This window comes from Channa argus, chromosome 3 (genome assembly GCF_033026475.1).
Source record: "Channa argus isolate prfri chromosome 3, Channa argus male v1.0, whole genome shotgun sequence".
NCBI lineage: Eukaryota > Metazoa > Chordata > Actinopteri > Anabantiformes > Channidae > Channa > Channa argus.
The window spans coordinates 25,449,855-25,468,321 of NC_090199.1; the positions used below are offsets into that span (position 1 = coordinate 25,449,855).

The following is an 18,467-nucleotide window of genomic DNA, read 5'->3' on the forward strand; positions in this document are numbered from 1 at the left end:
TATATATATTTATGTTTATGTTTATGTTTATGTACATACATGACCATTTTCTATCATCATATCATTCCTTACAGCTTCTTTCAGCTCCTCTCTCTATCTCTCATGTAGCACCACTCACACTTGATCTGCACAGTGATATATGGATTTTAAAAAAAAAAAATTACAATAAGTTGGTTTTTACATCTGTAGAGGCAAATGTTGAAACATATGCTTTCCATATAAGCTTCATTACACCCTCACCGTGTCTCTTTATTATAGTTCACATTGGTTGGCTGTAATTATTTGCCTTGTTTTGTAGTGTTTCAGCATTTTCTGCTTTTCAAGGTTTTTCCCAAATTGCGTCAGTGATAGCGATCCATTCAGAAGGCATTAATTGTAGTGATCAAGGTTGGTCCCTTTACCAAACAAGTCCATTCAAAGTCTATGTGTATTCACACGTTGTAGAGCTCTATACACGACACTCAGGTTTGAATGTGAGTTAAGGGAGACTGGCTTAGTAATTGGGAGGATGTGAAGACAGGCTGAGGACTAAAAACAGACCTTTGGGAGTCTAAAGTCTCAGACTGCTGCTGGTTATTACAAGAGTAAAAATAACTTCAAACATGTCCAAAGTAACACTCTCTGGTAGAGAATGAGTAGATGGGTATATATAGATGCACTCAGCACTCGGGCTCTTCTCTCTTTATTGTCACATCAGGTGTGTCTACTTGGGCAGCTACCTCGACGTCCACTGTCTCAGGCTTGATGCTCTGGACAGTTTTGGCGTTCACCTGGTTCTGCTGGACTGCCACTGGTACCTGCATAGCCTGGACCTGGACTCCTGTAGCCTTCAGCTTCTCCACCGTGACTCCTCCAGGTGCGGGCACTCCTAGCACCAACTCGGAGCCGTTAATGACGCCGCTAATGATACGAGGCTGTGCAGTCACTGCCTGATTTGCTGCTGATACCGTTACCACCCCTGTCCCGCTGCCAGCACTTCCTGGCTTGGACACCACCAGAGTCTGTTGCTGTGTCTGCGTTGGCACGGTGAGTCTCATCACTTGCGATCCCGGGGCGACATTGACAGGTGCCAATGCCCGGACTGTTAAGGGGCTCCCGAGGAGGCTGATGCCTGCTGAGTTGGCTCCAACACCAGGCTTGTTTGTGCCTGTTGAGGGCTGGAGCTGACACTGAGTTAACTGATGGGCTGGGATGGTTATGAACTTGGCTAGCTGAACAGTGATCTTGTCTACGTTCTCTGCTTTGGCTGGAACCATGGTGGGGATGGCTTGGATCATAACCTATCCACATTAAAAAAAAAAAAAAAAAAAACAACATTTCAAAATGTATTCAATTTCCTTCTTTGATCTAAAAGCATAACATAAACCAGAACATTAAAAAAAGTGGAATGGGTCTCCACACCTTTTGTTGCGAACCGGTGTTTCCTGGAGCAGCACCGATAGAAGTAGTATTGGTGAGAAGGGTGTGGTTTCCTGCACCTGCCGTTCCTGCCGGCTGCTGCACAGCAACAGTGGAGATCTTCTGCCCCAGAGCTGTTGTCATGACGACAGGCACCTGCATAGCCACCCGCACTGTCCTGTAGAAAAGAGAAGCAACAAAATGCTTACAATAGGGAGGGTACATATTCATATTATCACAAGTATAACTCTGTAAAGGGCCTCATCTCTCAGGAGGAGTCTAACCTTGGCCCAGTAGTGTTAGAAACGATGGCTGTATGAGACTGCTGGGACTGACTCCCATCTGGGGCTGCTGACACCGCCACTATCCGTGGAACCCCTGCAGCCACTGCTGCAGCTCCTCCTGCTACTGTCTTGCCTCCAGGATTGACAGACGCTTGGACCACGTTGACTCTGTTAGCGCCCCGCAGAATGTTGGGCTTCTTGGTGGTTGACACCTCAGTCGAATGGAGCAGCACGTCTGAAGGCATCGGCACACGCTCATAGGACAGGATAGGAGTTTCTGAGCAAATTATATCATCAGGGCAGGGCATGTCTGCCTTGTCATCGTCAATGACAACAATATTTTTGGGCATTTCTTTGAACTGGTAAACCAGCCGCTGTCCCTCTACTTTAGCAAGGATGCCACGCTGGTAGTAATATCTGAGGAGAGACGATAATTGACATGAATGTTGTGTATATACGAATGTAACACAAAAGAATGTATAAATGAACAATGTAACACAGAACCACACACAATCCTCACCTCAGCGCTCGTCCCATGGTCTCATAGTTCATGTCTGGCTTGTTTTTGTGTTTGCCCCACAGCTTGGACACGGCCTTTGAGTCAACCAATTTGAAGATGCCCTTCTCCCTCTGTGTCCACTTTATGTACCTGGGACAGGTGTTCTTGTCCTGCAGGAGATCCAACAGAAACTCCCATAGGTAGGTGGTGCTCCCTGCTGGAAATCAAGATTATTGTGGAACATTGCTAAATGCTAACCACTCTATCTCAGAGCTTGACATGTAAATGGCTACTGATTTATGTATGCATGTGTCTGAATGCTGACCTTTCCCTTCTCTTGCTTTCTTCTTGATGCCAAGATCCAGTGATCCATTAGCAATAGCGGACTGATGCGTTTTTGGCTTCCGTCCAGCTGCAGAAAACATTTTAGGAAAACATTTTTTCAGTCTTGTACACCCTGATAATATGATGCTCAGTTCTCTGACCCAACAGTAAAAATACCACTAGGTGGTGCCCTTGGATCACGTCATTCAGTGTAATTAACAGTGTAACTCAAGGTTTTGGTTTGAGGTTTGTGGTCTGGCTGGTGAGGTAAAGTTAATCACAGAGCTGCCGTGTGTTTCCATTTAAAACTTAGTTTTGAACCGTCCAAAACTCCCTTTCTCCCCACAGTACGGTGCTAAGAGTGGTCTACAAGTGCCTGGAATCAAGGTTTAAACATTTTTGTAGGCTTTTCCACAACATTGTTTTACTTTGTGTTCATTATATTCTGTGTCAGGAAAAGCACAATCGACCAGCTGTTTTTGTGTTTACCTCTCCTCTTCCGAGCAGGCTCATGATCGGGTTCTGACTCTCGCTCCTCCTGCAGGGTGACCATTTCCTCATCTTCCTCCTCGCAGCAGTCCTCTGTCGATATCTCCACCTCTGTCCCTGTGATCATGTCAGGACGCATCGCAGCATGGAGAAAGTCTGGTGTTGCAACACATGGTGGAATAAAAACTTCTGGATGGAGGAAACAAATGTTTTTTTAAGCTTCTCTAAAAAAGTTTTGACGAGACAATGGTTGCATTTCATTCAATATTTCTAAAGATAAATCCTGCATGTGGCAAAGCAAAAATGTTGCAATGCAATAATTTCATTGTGTCGGCCCTTTACACCTAGCTTACAATGTCAAAAGGAATCAGAAAGTAGAGGAAGTAATGCTTTTGAATAAATAAAGAAAAGTAACAAAAAAAAAAAAAAAAAAAAAAAACCCGGCCTATAAATATCCATAAGAATTTACTTCAGGAGTAGTATGTTCTTTAGCTGTATAAAATGTTTAAGCTAAAATTCTTTTTCTGCTTGTTCAAATTAAAGCAAATGTCAGAAGCTTGAAATGTATTTCAATCTATGACCATACTCCCAAATAAAAATAAAAACATTGCAATTATGAAGCATTAATAATATACATTTCAAATGGAAATTTTTTTTAAAAAATTGGTTTTAACATTGATACGTGCGAGTTACCTGGGCTACGATCCTCTCTGAGGCTGGAAGGTGAATCCATGTGTAGCAGAGCCTCTGCAGCTTCAATGGTCTTGTCAGAGCAGTGGATGCTTGTGCCATGAACGGAAGCCTCCACTAAAAGAAACACACAAACATCAATTAGTTTATAGTTTGGAAAAACATAAGTTACTGGTTAAACCAAGTGAAACACCCTCATTCCCCACTTTTAACTGTGTAAAATGGCAAAGTTGCTGGCAAAGTTCATAAATGGCAAAGTTGCTTACATTTCAAAACAAATTCACTAGTTCCCCCACATCATAAACAAAGTGTTGCATATGCTGCACTTTGTTATACGGCACCCCCTAGTGAAATATTGCTTTTGGTTTATCGTCCCAGATTTATCAGTAGTCAACACATCTTATAGTGCAACCACTGCAGTGTCTTTTTTGATTTATTACATTTTTGTTATGATTGTTTTTAAACCGCACATTTGGCTTTTGCTTAAAGAAACGAGGGAAATACTGAAAAATGAGGAGAAACTAGTCAAACATGTTAAGTAAAGTGCTGCCACGACACCTACAGCTACCCTCAAATAGCAGCATGCAAAAGTGTCACCTTTGCAAAGACATGGCATAAAAAAAGAGACTAATGTTTATTTAAAAAATGCAATTCAGCCTGCAGTAAAAGACATATGACATGGTCAACGTGGGACCCGGACAAGGAAGCCAGGCATCCGGCTGTTGTTGTCAATCAAAGGATGGAAACACGAGACTCTGTTTAACCGTGCCCTGGCCATGTTTGGCTATCACACTGATGCAATGGGTACTGCAGGGGTGACAAATGGGCTATATTTAGAGACTGTCCCACTGCTTTAGTCCCTCTCACAAACAAACAGGACATGGTGGTAGCAATCACAGCAGAGACCCTCCTGAGCTGCCCTTGAAACTAAGCAGCCATGCTATAACAAGACCACACAGAGGTGCAGGGTCAGAGAACTGTAGCTGGGCTTTAGCCATTTCAAGTCTGCAAAAATGTTTAAAATTTATTGTTAATTATTCACGGCTACAACTACATAAGCATTAAAATCTGTAACAAAAGTAAATTTTGTTAGAGTAAAAAGTATTAGAATCTGGGCATGATAACTCATTAAAAAAATATCTATTTAATACCTATACCACTATGTGGCGGCGCCAAGAATAGCAGCAAGTCCGACAAAAAGTAGTGCTGCCTCTGATGACTTCCGTGTTTACACTCCTCATCATTTCCCTCCAGTTCTCTTCGAAGAAGCTCACAAATCCTCTTGTCACTCAACACCCGCCTCATCTCCTATTGGGTAATTCTCCCATTGAGAGCCCGCCCATGGTAAAATCTAATTGAACTCATGCGGACGATTTAAACCAGTGGAATCGCTATTGGACTAACGGGACAGTCAATCACGGACACGCTCCTCCCCTTTGCATAAAGAACGCTTCCGGCACCGAAATGGGACAAATATCGCTTAAAAAAATGCACTAACATATCTGTAAACCAGCAGGCGCTTTCAATAGACAACGCTCATAAACAGAAAAATTTAACGCATAAAATAAATCAAGCAAAATTCGTATTTGCATGCCGATATGGTCGAAGGCTGAAGCCGCACTTGTAACAACTACTGGCAAGAAAGCGATTAAGCCAGGCCATCGCACGCTTCAAGTCTAACACGTTAACACAAACCATTTAAATTTAAATGTAACCTTTTTACACCAGAAACATATAAAATGTGTATACCCCACCTAAAAATAACAAAATACCATACAACAGTAATTGATTTTAGAGTTCACGAGCTGTTATATTCAGGGGCTATGTGTGAAGACCGTTACTGCACATAATTCCAAAATTTGTCAAACTAAAGCCTAACATCAGTAAATACGTATACAAACATCAAATCACAATAGTAAGGGGGCGATAAACCACAGTGTGTTATAGATTAGTGCAAGTAAAAATAAATCCACATGTCCTTCCGACTCAGACAGCGTGGCAAAGACGTAGGAAACACAACAGCTTTGCACTTCCTGGTTGTGCAGAGCCGATCTGCACACCGTAATAGTTAATCACACAGCAGTGGGAAAATCAGCTGCAACATGCAAAATACACTTCGTGCAAATAACTGTTAATGCAGACTGGGAAACCACGGGAAAGTTTTTTTTCCTGCTCTTATAACGGGTCTGATTAACCGTGTGGCAACGCCATGCAGGTTGCTACCAAGGTGATCACTTCCTGATTGCCCTCCATTACTTCACCACACTACTCAGCGTACTGAGGCGCAGCGGTCGAGGTTAAAAACGCAAGCTGCGAATTCACCTCAGCTGCCGGATCAAAGTTTTAGGTGGAAAAATATACGTTACCGGCTCTGATGAGTAGATCGAGCTGGTTTTCGTGACCCTCATGCTGTGAAGTCGCCATGTTTCCCCTTGCTGCAGATCCACATTAACGTCTCACTGAATTGTATGGGAAGCTACTAGCTGAAATCAATCCGCCACTAATGGGAAATCTCCTCGAATTCAACGTGACACATTACTGCGTCAGAACAATATCCCTCCGCCGCCGACACAGGAAATCCTTTCTTTGCCCTCCTACTCTTGCGTCGCCAAAACGTCATAAAGTTATGAAGCTGCACTGCTAACTACAACATTACACAACAAAACTACACTTTAGCTTACAAATTGATTAAGAATTATATACAAGACACCTAAACCACTTCAGTTAAATAACAATAAAGGGATGTGCTGTAATCATAACTATTAGATTAGTTCATATCACAGATTCTTAAGTAGTAATTTTATACAAGCAGATGCGCTTGATAAATTAAGTTATAAACTACATAAGTATGTTATCTGCATCTATAGATTTTTTTCATTTAAACATGAGAATCTGTTAGATGTTTGTGTGTTTTCTCTTTGGGATTGGTCAGACACAACAAAGATTTACATGAAAAGACAGTAATCACTATGATGTGTGTATTTAAACAGTGACATTGTTTTCATTATATTAAAATTACATGTCAATTAAATATATACTTGTAACTTTAAAGGTTTGGCTAGACATATTGTATGAACTGTGTAGTAATTACAACTATTTTCACCCAGTTTTAGGGGCTCAAACTATTTAGGCAAATTAACAATATATTGTATGCATTTTTCTTCTAGAAGAGATGCTTTGCTTTGCTGGGCAAACCAGAGGGGACTGAAGTTTTATGCTATCATTAGATTAAGATACACATTGTAGCTTTAAATTGCAATTTTTACTACCAGGCAGCAAATCTTTTACAGGGGATGACTGCCTGAAGCCTCAGAACTCAAAGCCTTCACCAGATGCTGGGTCGTCTTTCTTGGTGATGCTTTGCCAAGTCTTTGTTCCTGCTGTTTTCAGTGCTTATTTTTGCTTCAGCAAGTGAAATATGGCTCAAAAGTAAGGTGACTGACTGTTTTCACCTCTTCTTTCCCATAAAATCATCTGGGGCTACTATTATATCACTATTCAACTCATCATCCATCTGCACTGTGGAACACCAAGGAGAAAAACACACCTGTCCAGCAAATCATGGATATTGGCTGGTTATTTATTTCATACCCACAGTTCTGTAGCCAAATAATAAAAATTGATTCACTGCTCAAATATGTGTAAATTTGACTGTATGCATTTCTCGTCTTCCATTTTGAACACTTTAGTCCTTAGTAGCTAACCAGTACCAATGCACTTTTATCTTTATCCTATCATATAAAAATATAAACTTAACATATTTCCACTTTCGTGTTTCTTTAAGCAGACATAATGTGCAAAATGAGCAAAACTATGCAGTTTAAACATTTATTGATAATAATGACAAACTCCTGATACTGCTTACACATACTTCTAATTCACAAAAAATAAGTGAAAATAGTGCTTGGAGTTGTAAACTGGGTTTACTTTCATAATTTCAAAATGTTAATGCCTCCATCAGTGTGTTTGAGTGGACACTACTGACCAATTATAAAGAATTAATGGATGATTACTCATACATTTACACTAGGTGGCAGTGTGTGGACACAGTAAGAATATACTGTAACTGTGTGATTATGTCTAAACAGTAAGTAAACTTTCTTTTTCCACATAAGAAAGACCTTAGTGACCTGGTGCAAATGGCAATATAGAAAAGAAATGCAAGAATCAATTTCTTTGCACCTCCAGAAAAGGTAAAAAAAAAATTCTTAATGGCCAAACTAAAAGACTAAAAGGCATTCTGGGTAGTGGAGGGACCGTGGCCATTTTGCCTTTCTAAAGTTACAAGATTATGACTAGACATTAAGTCCTATTTCAAATATATGCTGTACATCAGTGTTTGTGTCTTACCTGCCTTCCCTTCCGTCTCCATCTCCTGCTCATCACAGACTTCCTGCATGAGGTACGCCTCATCATCGTACACCAACACCTGGGCCGAGTACCCTTGCCCGTCAACTAAGCTGGCACCAGGTACCTCCTCTACTATGACTGCTGGGTAGTCCTCAGTCTCTTCTCTGTCCTGCACTTCTTCATAGGCCTCTTCTGCTTCACACTCGCCCTCTACTTCTCCCTCTAGCTCCAGCTCCGCCTCACACTCTCCATCCTGCTGGGGAAAGGGAAGTCAGTGCAGTCAGAAATAAGAATGTTTGAAGTCAAATACAATATTGTGCTGTGCAATGGTATTTCTGCTTGTGTTCAACTCACCTGCTGAGGGTCCTCTTCAGCTGTGATATACTCCACCACTCTCCCACCAGTGTCAACCAGCACAACTGAGGTCATGACTCATGCTACTCGAGAATTAGTACTCACAGCCACAGATTTCCCCACAGTGCCTCTGCCTGGTTGCCACCGGTGTGATAAATAATGGCAACTAGAGAAAATAAATTACAATAAGGTCTAGGATACATCAATAGCAGCAAGATTTACTTTATAGTGACTTAAACTGATATCTTGACAAAGTTGACAGAAGTTGGCAATTTCTTGGTGTTCTTAACAAAAACAACTCCTTCAACCTCCTGAGGTTTGCTAGCTGACCATGTGCTTTAAACTACTTCTGTAGAGAATCACTTCGTAGTGATCCTCAAGGAAATAGAACTGAACTAGACAATTATATGGTTGCTTGACAGTGACTAGTTAATTCTAGAGATGATTTCGATTTTCCTTCCTAATACTAAGCTAACTGGATGCTTAAAGAGCTTCACATTCACCATGCAAAGTGTAATATCAGTCTCCTCTTTCAACTTACAGGAAGGAAGTAAATAAACATATTACCATTGTGTATTTCTTCAAAGGATTACAAAGACCAGTTGTTTTTAAAAAGCAAAAAAGATTTAATGAAGAATTGGTCATCCTGACTGCTTATGCTTGACAACCTGACATTTACAAAATCAAAGTAATCTGACTGAAACATATCTACACCTTTCCCAGTCTGTCCCAGCTGTAATCCATAGCCACTTTAAAGGCTGAGATCTCTCAAGTCTCTTTCATCTCCTCATTTCTGGTTTTTGCCTGGAGGAAGGGCCTGTCTGCTATTACAGGAAGAAATGTACTGACAGGAAGCCAAGTTATTCCCTCAAAAACACGCAGTGTCCAGTGGAAGATCGAGGCAGGGTGGACTGGAGCCATGGTAACAGTTGCTAAGAACCACAGGGCCCACAGTTCCTGTTCTGTGCTGCTCGGTGGGGTGACAATAGGATGTAGGACAAAGAAAGGACTATGGAGAGGCATACACACCCACAAAAATAATAAGGCGCCGTTTAAAATAATGCTCCAGCTGCTCAGGGCTGATGTGGCAACTTACTGTAAAGTGTCACTAAAAATATAGGGGGTTCTATGGGATTCAGACTCATTTGACTGGCCATTGCACTCACTGCTGGCCATTGCAGAACTCTCCAGTGCTTTGTTGGGAACCAGTTCTGAGTGCTTTCTGAAGTGTGTCTGGGTCATTGACCTGCTGGAAGACCCATGACCTCTTGGGGAGACGCAGCTTTCTGACACTGGCCACTACTTTGTTCCCCAAAATTCTTTGGGGCATCAGATTTCATGATACCGTTCACACAGTCAGAAGCAGCAAAGCAGCATTTTTTTAAATTTTGACAAGGTGCCAACTATTTTGTCCAGTCAATTTTTGAGTTCTGTGTGAATGTTAATCAAGTTTGACTTTTTGTCTGCTTTTTTGTGTTGTTCCAGTGCAAACAAAACAAAAATAAGCATGTGAATACCAAAATATTTGCAATTGCAACAATTTTCTGAGAGAATTGCAAGGGTGCCGATTTTTTTTTGGCCATGACGAATGTTGGGTTCTAAACCTGCTACTGTAAAATACATACAAGATATGGACTAGGGAAGGGGTTGGTATTGACCACTCAGAATAGTCCTTAAGCATATAGACTTTTAATCAACACGCTATACAAATTATTTTTGTTAACACTGAGCCCAGCATAACAGAGTGAACAACCTCAATTCTCACGACACACAGCAGCACATCACTGCACTTGAACAGCCAAGGGCATCTACACTAAATTATTTTACAATTCTTTGGTGTGCACCAAAACAAGGATTTAGGAGTAACGCTTTGATTCCATTAACTTCTTTCAATGCAATGTGCACAATGTAAAATTCATGCTCGATCCAGAGCACTTTTAATGAAAGAGCATGACCACACAACATCCTCTAACATAGTGTGTATAAGGCTGTACTCAGTTACACTGACAGAGAAAACATGGATCACTCCAACAGTGAGACAACATGCTATCAGCTCAGATGGAAATCCTCTGTTCAATAATTCATCACCAGACACTAATCTACGGAGTTGCACAAACTGTATTTAGAGGGACATCTAAAGCCCACGGATATTAAGACACAATGGGTGGCCACTTTGCCCTACCAAGTTTCTTGTCTGATGGGAAATTATAAAGGCCTCAGAGGAATAAATCCTCCAAACTCTTACTTATTCTCAGTCTTTTACTCCATCTGTTTAAATATTTTACACGTTACCTACTGTTTCATACCTTTTGTTCTCTGGCAAAGCAACGGGCCACCCACAAAAATGTGTGTAAGTGCGGGGCACTCTGAGTGTCATTACTGTTAAACTGTCATTATTATGAAACTTCATGCAAGAAATAATTGTGACACACTGGGTTTTGCTCATGCATATAGTGCCTTACATTAGGAAGTCAATCAGGAGTGTCAAGGTGCAGCAACTGATGCCCATGCTGTATGTGTGGTAACACAATGATTTGACTACATAGAAGTAAAAACATTTTGAGTAAAAACATTCCCATAGTGAGAACACTGATCTAAATGGATAAATATGCAAACCCTCCCACAACTGCGTCAAACGATTTACTGTGTCACATGTGCTGCAGGGAGAGTTCAAAAATGGCTAATAGCATTCACATTAACACACAAAGAATATGCAAACAAGATATGTTTTGTGGGAGTGGAGCTTCTCAAACAGGAATTTAGGCTACATTGACTCAAACGAGTATTACAGGACCTACTGGTCGACTGGCAACACGTGGCTGCCTTCTTAGCTCAAAGATTACTAAGTCAAGTTGCTGCATTACAACCTTTTCAAACAACAAATTTAGTCAGAAACTACTAGCAGACACGTGGGAAAACAAGCAAAGGGAATAACAATTTTAAAGTTATTCCAGAAATCGGAAATATTTCTGCAAGTCATGGATATGAGCTGCAGGGACACAGCTTAGCTATAAGTATATATCAAGAGGAGTTCACAGAAAACACTTTTTTATAACAAGTAGTCTATTACAAATGTTGCTCTAGTTCATGGTGAGGCAGTAGGAGTCTCAAGCCATCACAAGATACAGCACAGTCATCCTGACAGGCTAACGCTTCCACCACAAAATCACAGCTAATATATATCAAAACTAAGAAGCAAAAACAACAAACTTGCCGTGTCAATGAAAAGTCGATGTGACTTATAAAGCAAACTAGCATTTTGTCCGCTGTTTAAAAATCCACAAAGAGATGAGGAGGTGGATGATAGTGATGCCTTCTTTCTGTGGCAAGAAAGCAGAAATGTTTCCGTTTCTCTCTGCCTGACATCCATCCATGTGTCCATCGGTCCGTCCATCTCTTCTCTTCGCCTGTATGCCCACTGTCTGCCTGTTCCCTGGGTGGAAGGAGATTCTCACAGCTACTCAGCACTTCTCAGACCCTGCCCTGAGCTCAGATCACATGACAAGGGTGGAACACATAAGCTGACACACACACGGTCACATGATCCTTCAACAACTGAGCTTTTGTTCCAAGTAACTGGGGCTGGTGGAAAAGATACAACGCCTTGCCTTGTACCCTGCCCTGCCCTGCACCAACACACACACTGATGACACAACAAGCATATACAGCACATGGCAAGTGTGACTGCAGGTTTTTCTTGACATCCATCCAGACCATACACACACACATTTCACGGTAACTCTGTTGCTACAATGTTGTCCTCAAGTTGTGTTATTCCTCTCGTGACAACATTTCCACTGTGTAAAGGAGCTAGAAGCTATTTGGAAAGAAAAACTTATGGATCAAAATCTGGCATCATGGAAACAGTCTATAAAAGCATCAAACTGCAATCATGTAATAGATAAAAAAAATGACATATTAATAATAAAATAAATTCAATACCATTACATTATTTAGTTGGAAATTATTAAACTTGTGATACATACATACTTCTGACAACAATATAAACAATATCCTTACTAAGCATCAGTCATGGTCTCAAATGGCCTCATGCAAAGGTGATGCTTAACAAATATCGAAGTTGTTTAAACTGTAAACATCTTATACTTACTTACTTATACTAACACTACTACCAGTAGGTTTGGTTCAAAACCATGAAATAATATGAATCCTTCGAAGAATGGTTACTTTTGATTATTGGTAATCCTACTTATTTTTATTCAATTATCCAAAGTATGTCATTAAATAGCAATAAAAGGCTCTCACAGCTTCCAAGGACATATCCTGATGCCTTAGCCTTGACTGTTTTGTTTAGTTTGAACAAATATAAAATCCTGAGTCTCTGTGTGTGTCCCTATCAGGCTTCTTATGATTAAGCAGGCTTGTCAATCATTTACCAGCTCAAAGCACAGTAACATCAGCCACTTCAATACAACTTCAGATAACAGTTCCAGACACTTCTGCTCAACATCAGACCGAACCAAAACTACACATTCCTGCAGCTTCTAAAACGTATACTGCAGACCAGGAACTTAAAAAATATTGAACCAAAACTGAAAATCTGGTCAAGTCCTTAATTGTTACAGAATACAACTAGAAAACATAGAAAATATGAACAGAGGTTTAAAAACTACAACAACAATACCACAATAATAATATTAATATTAATAATAATGGAAACACAGCTTCTATAGGCTAAAGGTTACCAGGTATTTAGAGTGACTTCCCCTTACACAAAGTATATCTTGGCAAAAAATGTGTGAAAGACCAAGGAAATTTTCAAAATCTGATAAGACAATTTTTCTGATTTTTTTTATTTGAGAGACCATAAGAAATCCAGCAAGGCCCAGCTTAGCATCTGGCAGCTTCATCTGAATGCCTTCTACAGTCTGAAGAAGCTTGATCAGAATTGGCCTCTGTGAAACGATAGCAAACAAGAATCTACTTTGCTGGAAGGGGAACAGGTTTGGAGTGAAGATCAGCGATAAAGTATAATATAAAGTTATGACTTGAAGTATAAAACTTTTGGGTCCAATTGCCAACAATATGTCAGACGAAATGTTGAAAAGAGGTGTAAGAATAAGTGCGTGCAGCCTACGGTTAAACATGGTGAAGAGTCTGTTTGGGGCAAATAAAGAATTAAAAGACAACCTAGTTCCAAAGAAGACGTTTTAGAAGTTCTGAAGTAGGCCTGGAATTGTATGCAATAAATAATCTTGCCAAAATCATTTAGGATGTGCATAGCATAAAGCGATGTAAAACTAAATGCAGACTTTTGCATGTAGAAGCCATTTTATTCAATTAGATTTTTTTTACACTGTCACAATATATTAATAAAGACACCTAGATTCAAAAAGGTGCTGTAAACATTCCTTTAAGATTGTACCATATTGACAAGATAGCATCACACAGCTGCAGCAGATTTGTTGGCTGCACATCCATGATGCAACTCTCCCATTCCGCCTGACCACAAAGGTGCTGTATTGGATTGAGACCTGGTGACTGGAGGACATTTGAGAACAGCATATTCATTGTCATGTTCAAAGAAACCAACTTGAAATCATTTTAGCTTTGTAACTTGCCACATAATCCTGCTGGAAGAAGCCATAGGAACATGGCTATACTGTGGTCAGAAAGGGGTAGACATGGTCAGCAGCAATGCTCAGGTAGGCGATAGTAGAGACTCATCAAAGCAGGCAAAGTTTTTCCAAACTCCCATTGTCTCATTTTGGTAAAATGTAGTCCCAGTTTCTTGTTTTTAACTGACAGCAGTGTCACTCGGTTACTCGGCTCAGAGATGCTCCTCTGCATACCTCATCTTATTTGAGGTATTGTTGCTTTTTATCAGTTTGAACCAGTCTGGCCATTTCACTTTGACCTCTGACATCAACAAGACATTTTCACCCAGACAGTCACTCACTGGATGTTCTCTGTAAACCCTAGAGATGGTTGTGTGTTAAGTTAAGTCACCTTCTTCACCCTCCTGACGCTTGGTTAGAACTGACGACACGCCACCAGCATCAACGGCCTACTTATCACCACCTGTTACTGCATCATTTTTGCAGACTTACAATGCTATGCACTCTCTTGCTATCCAAACAAAGCCAGCAGTCTTACTGTGTTGACTCTAGACAGGGCTGCATCTGGAAATACGTAGGACAAATCAAAATGATAACAAGGTCAGATCCAAGATCAAAGCCGATTATAAAATTTGAATCCCCTGCCTACAGTCACACAGTTGGCTGCCCGCCTGCTTGCTTCCCAATGAAACGGCAAGAAAGACAACAGAGAGGTTATGTCAGGCAGCAGCTCTGACTACTTACAGTCTCTCATGGTAATTCAATGTTGCAATGATACCTTTGCTCCTCTGTGCAGCTAGTTAACCTTATCAATGAATTATTAGCCAGCGTTTTCCCTATTTACATCCAGCTATTATACATGTGTATGCTCAGCAGGTCGTGTGTTTATTATGTGCTAAAAGACCCATTTCAAGAAACCTCCCACACAAGCAGCAGCCGAGCACAATGATACACTGAATATGAACCTAGCCTTCGTTAGCTAGCCGATTTAGCGCTGTGACAAAAACAAGCTGTCAGAGAAGAAACAACAAACCATGTGGCTAATGCTGGCTAGTGTCAGCTCAGCTCACTCACCGTGAAATTCTTAAGTTTAGCTTCTCACTGGTGACAAACTTAGTTAACAGGAAGCAGCTGGACGTTAGCTGGCTGAGGGGTTTGCTCCGTGTGTGTGTGTGTGTGTGTGTGTCAGAGAGAGAGAGAGAAAGATAAAGAGAGTATGTGTTTGTGTATATGAGTGACTTCCAGTAACCTTTCTCCTTCTTCTGCCCGGACGGCTCCGCTCTGATCCCGCTGCCGCTGTCGACCGTCAGCCTGAGGAGTCTCGCTACTGACGGTAACGTAACGTTAGCTGCTCGGTGTGGAGTGTGGAGCTCTCGGTGCTGCTGGTGTTTCAGAGGGAATGTAGTAATTGACTTAAAACACAGAGCCGTGTGCTGGGGGCAGACCGCCCGCGGAGACTCGGCTGTCAGTTCACTCTCCGCTTGTTCAGGCAAATTACACTCGTGACGTCATGACGCACATTAACCAGACTTCACCAGAACTCCATACACTGTTTTTTTATTTTACTTTATTAAGGATTTATTTTGTACGACTACATTCACTGTCATGTTACATAATGCGTATTGACTAATGTGTTTTTATTCATTTTTTATTTAGTTGCCATAAGGCAACGATAACCATGATTTTACCAGTTATTTCAAAAGATCCTATCCAAACTACTACAAAGTGGTCAGTAAACTAGCATTTACTACAGCCCAAATCTTCTCAATATAGTAATCACAAGAATCATTTTATTTGCAGCAAATTAGACAATTTTCTTATATCCGTATGGACACATAATTATAACAACACGTTATAATGCTACCCTTTGTGCTAATACAATGTTCAAATTAACATCGATGTAAATTATAATACTATTAGATTCGTTTGTGCTATGGCAAATATAACTATAATGTATGATGACATGTGTGGGGAAATATATTATAACTTTGTCAGTTTGAAAGACACATACGTTACAGGTGCAGTCTCACTTAAAAATAATGTTATAAATTGTAGATATTGGTACCTTAACATCCTATAACAATAACAGGACACCACTTCAAATGCCTAACTTAACACATAAAGTATATAGAAATATATCTTTCATTCAACTGGTCATGAAGAGCTTTGCAACAGTATTTCCTATAGAACTATAGACATAATAGCAATTTTGTTAGAAACACTAAAAATTCAGGAAAATGTGCTAATGTTTCAAAAAAGGACATGTTGCAGAGTTCTATCTCTTGCCAGTTCCACTAATATTGATTTCACTGGTTATCTTGATGTGATTGACAGATAGTCGGGTGTTTTGGAAGGCACACTGTCTGTCATGTCAGGACCAGGGTGTCACTCTACATGGCTGCAACAAAAAGCACAGCATCAGTTTTGTACAGTAGAAAGAACCTATACTGTATAGAAAATATATTTATCCTAGATTTGAAATCAGTAGAATGGACATTTGTGACATCTTGGTAGAACTTCTACAACTAGTAAACTCTCCTATAATATGATTAAATACATATCAGGGGCAACCAATATTACAACACCCTGAAGATGTCCATTCTACTATGTCTAGTTCTACTTCAACAGCTGTGTTTGTAGCAGTGTTGCTTTTAACGGTTTACCTTCTCAACTGTACTATTACATGAGTGAGCAGCTTTTTACAGTCCAGACAGACATCTTTGGCCCTGTGGATATAGGCAGAAATACGTCTGATCAGAGCCAAATTTAGATTATGTTGTTTTATCAAGAGCAAAACTGGACAGCTATAAAGTGGTCTTCATTTTATTTACCCTGTGTTGTATTGTGTGTTCATGTGTTGTTTCAAAAGGTTTGAGTCTAGAATTTGTAGCAGTTACTGAAAGTTGCCCTCCATGGTACCATTTCTCCCCAAATTCAAAATATCGGACACCTTATTTGGTTTATTGAGCTGCTAAAAGCTTCCTGTCGTAAACAACTAATGAATAGTCCTTAAAATCTAACAGTGTTCCCGTTGAAAAACAGGTTACAACTACATGATGGTGTATACATTATAAACATTTGATCATTTATAAACTATTCAACGTTTATATACTGCTTATCAGGGGTAACTTGGAGAGTTACAGTGATACAGATATAAGTATCTTATTTCAGCATTAGTATCAAGATATTTGTGCAGTTCTCCACATCAGTATCAAAGCCAGTATTTCAGTAATATTACAATATTATACTGAATCCATTACTTTAGATTTAAGTATTAGTATGCAACAATATTATGTAACATTACAGTTACTGATGAAATGGTTACTGCGTGTTTAAAAAACCTGGCATCCTAAACACTCTTACTTTGTCCTTCCACCAGTAATGCCACCTCCTTGGGTCCAAGTATTATATCCACAGCTCCCTCACTGACCATCTCTCCTTCAGCAGCAGCAGCATGTGGCACCACCTCCTTTGCTGCTGCTGCTGGAGCAGAGTGGCAGGAATGGCAGTGCTTGGGCTCATGTACTGCAGCCTCTGATTCTGGGTCGGCAGCTGAAAGAACCTCCAGGTTGAAAACTGTGGAGGCTGCTGCAAGTTGAGTCGTGTTCACAACCGCCACAGCTTCCCTCTGTGTAGATGCAGCTTCAACAGTGTCCTCTGCTGAAGCTTCGGCTGCCACCTCCTCCGCTGATGTTTGAGTTCCAGGTGTCATCAACATGCCATCCACTGGTGGAGCTTCAGCAGAGGTGGTGGCCTCTTCAGTGGGTGTAGCTTCTTCAGCAGGAGGAGCATCTTCAGGTGAAGCCTTTGTAGAAGAAAGAGCTTCTTTATGAGCAGCTTCAGGCTCCAGAGCTTCTTCCTCAGCCTCAACCTCTCCCACTGTCTGGGTTGCACCTGTAGCTTCCTCAGGAGGAGGCTCAGTTGCCCCTCCTTCCTCCACTGCATCAGCAGGGGCAGAAGTCTTCTCTGCAAAAACCTCCTCTGTATCTTCTGCATCCGCTGCTTCCTCTACAGCACCAGCCTCTGAAGACTTCAGCTCCTCCTCATTTACACCAGCAGCTGCTTCCTTGGTTGTCAGCTCTATTGTTGCTTCCAAGATCTCTGGTTGCGATACATCCACTGTGGAGTCGAGTCCTCTCTCACCTCCCTCTATTTGTTGGATAGCATTCACAAACCTTTTCTCACCAACAGAAGCTGCTGCGATTTCAACTGTGGAACCAGTCAAGATCTTCACAGCTGTGAGCAGATCTGGAATTGACTCTGAAGAGGGAGAGGAAATAATAACTGAGAAGGACATTACATTCAGAGTTCACACATTCCAAATGTCCTTATGTTTAATATCTACAAAGGCACAATTAGGCTTCCTTCCTTCCTTCATCCCAAACTCTGATTTAACCTGGAGCTGTACTGCGACATATATATCCAATGTACACCTGCTGTGCAGTAGAATGATTTTACTTTAATTTACCTCATCTAAACCTTATATTCCTTATTTTCCTT

The 18,467-nt window shown here is 40.7% G+C and overlaps 2 protein-coding genes across 15 annotated transcripts; both read right to left on the minus strand.

Moving 5' to 3' along the window:
- On the minus strand, positions 1-15,442 carry elf2b (E74-like factor 2b (ets domain transcription factor)). 14 transcript variants are annotated; one of them, XM_067498238.1, is made up of 10 exons: positions 15,217-15,442; positions 8,389-8,554; positions 8,035-8,290; positions 3,688-3,801; positions 2,995-3,183; positions 2,507-2,593; positions 2,203-2,398; positions 1,683-2,099; positions 1,402-1,576; positions 1-1,280 (listed from the first exon to the last, which is right to left on the minus strand). In XM_067498238.1, the coding sequence occupies exons 2-10, from the start codon at positions 8,461-8,463 to the stop codon at positions 660-662; spliced, it is 2,130 nt and encodes a 709-aa protein (XP_067354339.1). In that variant the 5' UTR covers positions 8,464-8,554; positions 15,217-15,442; the 3' UTR covers positions 1-659. The 14 variants fall into 14 exon arrangements, with proteins under 14 accessions (XP_067354339.1, XP_067354340.1, XP_067354346.1 ...); XM_067498239.1 differs by lacking the exon at positions 15,217-15,442 and adding an exon at positions 15,042-15,181; XM_067498245.1 differs by lacking the exon at positions 15,217-15,442 and adding an exon at positions 11,603-12,142 and having other exon boundaries at positions 2,203-2,395; positions 2,995-3,150.
- A 722-nt stretch (positions 15,443-16,164) lies between these two features.
- On the minus strand, positions 16,165-18,264 carry LOC137123233 (testis-specific gene A8 protein-like). Its single transcript, XM_067496630.1, has 2 exons — positions 17,331-18,264; positions 16,165-16,693 (listed from the first exon to the last, which is right to left on the minus strand). Exons 1-2 carry the CDS (start codon positions 18,262-18,264, stop codon positions 16,647-16,649), a joined length of 981 nt encoding a protein of 326 aa, XP_067352731.1. The 3' UTR covers positions 16,165-16,646.
- Between the last annotated feature and the right edge of the window lie 203 nt (positions 18,265-18,467).

Bases quoted from the DNA above. Each gene is read 5' to 3' on its own strand.
- elf2b (XM_067498238.1), bottom strand. From the start codon at position 8,463: ATGACCTCAGTTGTGCTGGTTGACACTGGTGGGAGAGTGGTGGAGTAT. The intron at 2,594-2,994 runs GTAAACACAAAA...TGTTTTCTGCAG, and splicing joins GCCTGCTCGGAAGAGGAGAG to CTGGACGGAAGCCAAAAACG. The intron at 1,577-1,682 runs GTTAGACTCCTC...TCTTTTCTACAG, and splicing joins TCTAACACTACTGGGCCAAG to GACAGTGCGGGTGGCTATGC.
- LOC137123233 (XM_067496630.1), bottom strand. From the start codon at position 18,264: ATGTCCTTCTCAGTTATTATTTCCTCTCCCTCTTCAGAGTCAATTCCA. The intron at 16,694-17,330 runs GTAAGAGTGTTT...CTATATCCACAG, and splicing joins ATTACTGGTGGAAGGACAAA to GGCCAAAGATGTCTGTCTGG.